At 53.8% G+C, this 7,232-nt stretch overlaps 1 protein-coding gene across 1 annotated transcript; it reads right to left on the bottom strand.

Moving 5' to 3' along the window:
* Positions 1-3,878: 3,878 nt before the first annotated feature.
* LOC130043665 (protein FAM187B-like) lies at positions 3,879-6,637 on the bottom strand. Its single transcript, XM_056136097.1, has 2 exons — positions 5,928-6,637; positions 3,879-4,260 (listed from the first exon to the last, which is right to left on the bottom strand). The coding sequence occupies exons 1-2, from the start codon at positions 6,635-6,637 to the stop codon at positions 3,879-3,881; spliced, it is 1,092 nt and encodes a 363-aa protein (XP_055992072.1).
* Positions 6,638-7,232: the final 595 nt, after the last annotated feature.

Below are 7,232 nucleotides of genomic sequence, written 5' to 3'. Positions count from 1 at the left end.
CTGATACTTTCAGAAGAAACAGGCCCGTGCTTGATTATACTGCAACAAAGTGTGTTATTATCAACTAGACCTTTATAATGTAGTCTCAAAGAACCATTTGATCTTATTGAACTCCTACATTGCAATTGTGACCCCATGACATTTCTCCTTGCTTCAGTTTTCCATGTGTCTTGAAGAGAACTTTCTGTTAGCAATTCTGGGGGAGTTTGCCAACAAGCAGTTAAACAGAAAGTGTAGGGAACAAGAAAATAGATCAAGTGGCAGAGCATGACCCTAGCATGTGAAAGGCTCTGACTTCTATCCACAGCTGTGTGTTCCATGGATCATTGCAGGAGTAGCTCTTATGGTCTGTTGATTATTAAAGGGCCCAAGGACCACATGGTTGGGCCCTAGCACTTAACTGGCAGGTCTGTATCATCAAGCCAATAACCTCTAAGGGTGGCTCCCGGGCCCTCTGAAGACCACTGGGTCTGGCACCTATTTATTAAAAAACTAATAAGCGTTATCAGTAATGAGATAATGATATATAAGTTACAAAGAATCAGAAGGATTTTTTTTTTCTTTTTGGGTCACACCCGGCAATGCTCAAGAATTACTCGTGGTTATACACTCAGGAATTACTCCTGGTGGTGCTCGGGGGACCATATGGGACGCTGGGAATTGAACCCGGGTTGGCCGCGTGCAAGGCAAACACCCCACCTGCTGTGCTATCGCTCCAGCCCCTGAAGGAAATTTTATACCTAAGCAGCATAGTAGCTAAAAGTAAAAGGCTCCCAGAATAGACAATAGCAGGATGGAGATAAAAGAGGAAGGAGCCAGTGAACTTGAAGACAGGTCAGTGGGCCATCGCCAACCTTTAACAACAGCAAAAACTAGAGGAAAATGAACCAACTCCCTGGGGCGCACAAGACATCCAAAAGTTTAGTGTTCATGGAGTCTCAGAGATGAGATATAGGGCTGAGAAGTATTTGAAGACGATTATCTCAGGAGAATGAGGTGGAGAAGAAGGCAAAGCATGCCTTAATGAATTGGTGGCAGCTGTGTACCCAGAAGCTGCCCCTGGAACCCTCAGGAACATGCAGAATGGATCTTATCTGGAATGTGTGTCATCCAGGGTGGGAGGCTTGGATGTCTACACACCCACTCCAATCCGTGATGCATAGTAATTGCTCCTGGGAGCACCAACTACCCAATTCTCAGCTGCTACTTGCCCGCCACTCTCTGATAGACCCGAGAACTGGGATATTCTGTACATTCAGAAACCAGGAATAGGACTGCTGAGGTGGGGGTCGTCTTCCAGGTGGGCTGGTAACAGAACAGTCAGATATGGTCACCATTTAACAAATTGCCACAGCCAATAGCTTCAAACAGCATTTATATAGGAACCCCATTCCTACGGCTGAGCAGAGAGCCCTCTGCTCAGCATCTTACAAGCATGAAGATGAGATGTGGGTCAGGCTGTGCTCTCATCTGGAGGCCAACTGCAGTCCAGTCCCTTGTGGGTCATCAGGAGGTTGGCAGAGCTCATTTGCTGATGACTGAGGTCCTGGGACCTTGAATTTTTGTAGTCTCTTGGAACCTAAAGTTTTCTTTCTCCCTGCCTAGCATGCTTCCCATACAAGGATGCTCACTTTATCAAGCCAGCAGCCCTTCTGGCTCTCATCTGATAGGGCCATCATATGGGTTGTGACTCAAAGGAGCATCCCAATTGATGGCCATCCCAATGTTGATAGAAGGCACAATATTTCATCAGTCAGAAACCAGTCTCAGGCCTGGTCTCACGGAAAGGGAGGGAGTCATGCAGAGGTGTGGATACAGGTGCCAGAGAGATGGTCCAGGGAGTGGAAGGCACTTGCCTTGCATGTGGGCAACTGGAATTGTTCCTCAGCACTATATTCAATCCCCCAAGTGCTGCTGGGAGCAACTCTGCAGCAGAGCCAGGAATAACTTCTGAGCACAGCTGGGTGACCCACGGCAGCTGCCCACACATCATCCTTCCTGGCTTTGGCTGTTGAACAAGGATGTTGAATTGGACCCCAAATCCACCTCTACCCTCCAAGATATCCCCCAAATCCTCCCTCCAAGAAATCCCCCCAAATCCTCCCCAAAGTTATGAATACTGGAAGGTAGTGATCTCTGGGGTCAGGTTCTGCCTACCACAGTGAGGTGGGTCCACCTGGATTGTGATGGTGTGACCTTAGGGTTCAGCACTTGGCCATGCTTGGCTCTGGCTACACTCCTTCCAGTCACTCCACCAGAGGACACTGGGGTTTCCTGGGGCACTGGGGTGTCCCAAGGTCTTTTCTTCACTCTCCATCACTAGCCCCTTCCTAAGTCGACTGAGTGACTGCCAGCAGGTTGGTTCAACCAGTGTCCATGCCCTTATTGCCACAAGGTTCCCCAAGGCCTTCTATCTCCCGGGTCACATTGCTTGTGACAGGTGTGAGTTCTGTCCATACCACAAATGTTTGCCATCATCCCCAACACATTCTTCTCTGCGTCTGCTTCCCAGTGGGCCCCCTGGTTCTATTCTGCAGGAATCTGCATCTCGGGCACCCCCTGAAGCCTCCTGTGTTGGGCAACAGTGTTCTAGAGAGTGGACCTCTGCCCTCCCCATCAGGGACCGAAGTTCTGATCTGGAAGCTACAGAGTTGTTCTGCGGTTACCTTGCGATGGCTTAGCAGGGCAATGACAATTACCAGGCATTAATATTTTATCTCACGCTTGCGCTGTGCTCCAGAGCACATAATTTCTGGGAACCACCAGGGGCTGGTGACTCCTGAGGGTCAGCAGGGCCAGCTCTGGAGCCCCATCCTGGTGGAGGCGACTGTCTCCCTGTCTCAGGATCTAAGAGGCCAGAGTCAGGAAGGATGATGTGTGTGGTGGCTACCCCGGGTCACCGCTCCGGCTGTCCTTCCTCCTTGGGAACTGTGGCCAAGCCATTCCCCATTGGGGCCTGCTGAGGTCAGAGCCAGTGAGGACAGGTGCCTGCTGATCAGAGGGCCTGGGTTAACCTGCCCCAGCCCCTGAGTCTCTGTCCTGGACTTTAGAAACGCACCCACAACTCACCCAAAATGGCACCCCTTTCTTGCTGTGAGCATCACAGGGCTCTTGCCAGGGGGTGAGGGTTTATCCCAGCACCCCTGCAAGGATGGGAGAGCGTCTCTTGCTTCATTCCTCACACACTGGAACAGAGACTGTCTGAGCTCACTGAGCCGAGTCTGAAACACAGATGAGGTCAGTGGCTGTCTGGTGCGCTCACACGCAGACCCCGCTATTTGAGCCCTTGGCCTTTCAGAGTGCATGGTGGATGGGGCCTGGACCAGCTGCTTCTGGGACTGGAGAGACAGTACTGGGGTCGGAGAGAGAGAGAGAGGACAGGGTTGGGAGAGGTAGTACAGCAGGTAGATCCCTTTGATTTGCACGTCTGACCTGGATACGATCCTGGGCACCCCATAAGGTCCCCTGAGCATGGCCAGGAGTGATCCCGAGCACAGAGTCAATAATACAGCCTGAATACCGTCAGCTGTGACCCAACGAACAGACAGACAGAATAGGAAACAAATAAGAGACGGACAGAGGGGCTGGAGCGAAAACACAGCGGGTAGGGCATTGGCCTTGCATATGACCGACCCGGGTTCGATTCCCAGCATCCCATATGGTGCCCTGAGCATCACCAGGAGTAATTCCTGAGTGCAAAGCCAGCAGTAACCCCTGTGCACTGCTGGGCGTGACCCAGAGAGAGAGAGAGAGAGAGAGAGAGAGAGAGAGAGAGAAAACAAGAGACGGACAGACTGGGTGCCAACAGACTGGGTGCCGTGGGAAGGAGCCAAGGTGAGGAAGGGGCGGGTGGGGGGTCCCGGGCACCCAGGCTGGCTTTATTTCACCACCACTACCCGGTCTACTTTACTGTTCCGGATAGGGCGGGACAGGGTCAACAGCACCCCCGTCAGGCCCAGCATGGTGCCCACCAGCAGCATCAGCTGCAGCCCCTTGAGCACTGAGCTGGCCTTCTCGATCTGGGCATTCGTGGCCTCCTGCCAGTGCCCAGCCCCCCGAGGCTGGGCTGTGTGCCCGGAGTCAGGCTGGGGGTTGTACTGGGCGATGAGCTCCTGCTGCACGAAGCACTTGTACACGGCCGACTGGAAGACCTGCAGCCGCTGGCCCCCGCTCGACATGTCCATGACGCTGCCGATGTCCTTGCCCAGGAACTGGTCCTGCCAGGTCAGCGGGCGGTTATTGACTTCCCAGACGAGGGGCCTGCAAGGGAGGGCAAAATTAGCTGCACGCCCCCACCTCTCCTGCCACCCTCCAAGGATGGGAGGATGCGAGGTGTGAGAGCTGGAGGCAGCAGGGTGGCCTTGTTAAGGCGTATGCTGAAAGCAGAGAGTGATGCCGAGAGAGACAGCAGCAGGGCAGGGCAAAGGCCTCATGTTGGAGCTGGCAACGGGTGTGACCCAGCTCCAAACTGAGCAGACCACCAGAGGGGGCCACCAGGAGCCAGGAAGAGGCAAGGAAGGAGGATCCCTGCTTGCTCGGAGCCATAGGGGGCAGCTATCGACACTTCCATCTTGGATTCTAGCTCCCTGAAGTGGAAGAGGATGAGTTCCTGTCACTTAAGCCACCCAGAGAGTGACAGCTTGTTCAGGCAGTCCCAAAGACACCAGTGATACAGACAGGGAAGCTGAGACTCAGAGAAGCCACAAGCCAGGCACATAGCTGGGTGGTACAGGGCTGGCAGCGACTGGAACCCAGGCATCCCTGGGAAGAGAGACTCTGCTTGGGTCCTGGGGGAGATTCTCGAGCTTTGGGGGTGCTGTCACTTGGTTCTGATCTTCATTTCCCTGCGTCCAGACCCCAGAGACTCCTCATCTGGCAAACATTGGAGAGTGGCTATCCGAGTCTTGAGGGGTTCTCTGCCTTTGAGAGTTGGGGGTTTAGTGAACAATTGCTATTTGAAGGGGGGGGGAAGAAATTGGGGGAGCCCAGACGAACCTGAGTAAGACAGGAAAAGCAGCCCTGGGATCAGCAAGGACCAAGCTGGCCAGATGGGGGCAGTGAGGTCCAACCCCTTCACTGCCAGAGACCCCAAAAGTTTGCCAGGGTTCTTCTGCCATCTGTACCCCATAGAGAGGAGGCGCTGACACTGGCATGAAGGGAAGCAGGTCACGGAGACCCCATGGCCAAGTGTGTGGACATTAAGGTCTGGAATTCCCCCTCCCCACTTCTTCTGGGAAAGGGCCCTTCTAAGTTGCCCATCCCCACGAGAGACCAGAGACCTCTTAAGACCTTTTTGGCGTTCCCAGCTCCTGACCCAAGGAGGATGGATAGCAGAGGAGGGTTCAGGCGGAGAGTTGTGAAGAGGAAGCCAAGGGGAGCAGGCCCATTTTCTCCTGATGGTGCAGGATTGATCAGGAGCCTCTGGGACCCCGCCCAGTCTCAACCACATACTCTGTCCAACCCCTACCCCCACCCCTACCCTGGGCTGTGGGCAGTGGTGAGATGACCATTGTGTCCACGCCTCAACCAGAGCAGGCCTCACCCCAAGTTTCTGCCCCTGTTCTCCACAGTGTGTGGGCTCCAGGGGACACTTTATTTGGGGGGGGGGGAAATGTAAGGGGTTTGGGTCCCACCCACAGATGCTCAGGGATTACTCCTGGCTCTGCACTCAGGAATCACTGCTGGTGATGCTAGGTGGACTATAATGGAATGCTGAGGATTGAACCTGGGTCGGCGACGTGCAAGGCAAATGCCCTCCCCACTGGACTGTTGCTCCAGCCCCTCTAGGCAATTCTTGCCAAAGCAATAGCAGCAGTGCTGAGAACTGCGGAGAGAGCCTAGGGGGTGACCTGCATAGAATCCTCTTTCCCTGCATGGATCAGTCGCCAAAGGCTTCCAGATTGGAATACCCGGTTAGGAGCTATCACCTGTAGATGGACCCCAGAGGGCAGGAAAGCCAGGCCGAATCCGTCTTCTCATCTAACTTGTAGTTATCGAAGACAACATTTGCTATCCTCATGTTTTTGCAGGCAACACTGCATGTTTCGATCTGCATCTCGGGTCGCATGCGGCTGGACCATATCTTGCTCTTCCCCACGTACAGCCAGCAGGGCACGGGGTCAGCTGGGAGCTCCTGGATGTAGCAGAAACCCAGGCGCTTCCGCTCCCCGGCCTCTCCGCAGTGGTTACAGTCCTGCCAGGGCTCCCACATGGTGAAGATCAGGACCTTGTTCTGCAGCTGCAGGGTCTGATTCTGCAGGGGCTTCTGGTTCAGGGATCTGTGGATCACGTTGACGCTGCCGACATCCTGGAAGTCAATCTCGTACTTAAACACCGCCTTCCTCTTCCCGTCCCGACAGTGGTAAAAGCCGGTTTGGGAAGCAGATGGATTTTGGATGAGAAGTTTGCCATCACTCATGACTTGCATGTTGGGAACCGCAGTGAAGTTGTCAGACCAGCTGGCTGCCTCTGGCAGGAAGTAGTAGGACCACCGAGGCTCCGAAAAATTGCAGGACAGGAAGACGTCGTTGCCTGAGAGGAGGGTTTTCTGGCACGGCCTGCCTTCAGGACAGCTGATGCCATAGTAGCCCAGTGCTGGCAGAGCAAGGTTGAGCAGCAGCCAGAGGATGGTCAGCATGGTGGGCTGAAAGTCCAAACAGTGGGCCAGCCACCACCCTGAACATTGTGAGGTCACCCATGAGACTCAGGCCTCAGTACAGCTCACTGTGTCTGGGTGAAGTCATTATCCCCTCTGGTTCTGTGGCCTGTTTAATGTCTCCTCCAAGCCCTCCACCCTGCTGGGGTAGGAGGAAAAGGACATTGTCCATTCAGAGGCCTCCCCACCACATCCGACCTGGCACAACAGTGTCCCATGAGAACCCCCAACCCATTTTTCCTGGACACACATATGTTTGGGCACTGCTCCTCTCTGGTCACCATTCAGGCCTCCCAATCCCCACCATCCTGCCCCACTCTCCTCTTTGGGCATAACATGTTTTTGTCAGATGGGGTCAGTTTTGTCTCTTTGTTTTGCATTACTCAAGGCTTACTCCTAGTTCTGTGCTCCGGGATCACTCCTGGCAGGGCTTGGAGAACCACAAGTACTAAGGATTGAACCCAGGTTGGTCATATGTAAGGCCGACACCTGACCCACTGTACTATTTCTTTTGTTTTTGATTTTTTTTTTTAGTCACACCTGGTGATGCACAGGGGTTACTCCTGGCTCTACACTC

This window comes from Sorex fumeus, unplaced genomic scaffold, assembly GCF_029834395.1.
Source record: "Sorex fumeus unplaced genomic scaffold, SorFum_2.1 ptg000122l, whole genome shotgun sequence".
Lineage (NCBI taxonomy): Eukaryota > Metazoa > Chordata > Mammalia > Eulipotyphla > Soricidae > Sorex > Sorex fumeus.
Note: the sequence above shows the minus strand (reverse complement) of the source record. Positions and strands in the feature narration are given on the sequence as shown.

Coding starts and splice junctions, on each gene's coding strand:
- LOC130043665 (XM_056136097.1), bottom strand. CDS start 6,637: ATGCTGACCATCCTCTGGCTGCTGCTCAACCTTGCTCTGCCAGCACTG. Junction 4,261..5,927: donor CCTCTGGGGTCCATCTACAG/GTGATAGCTCCT, acceptor CCTCCCTTGCAG/GCCCCTCGTCTGGGAAGTCA.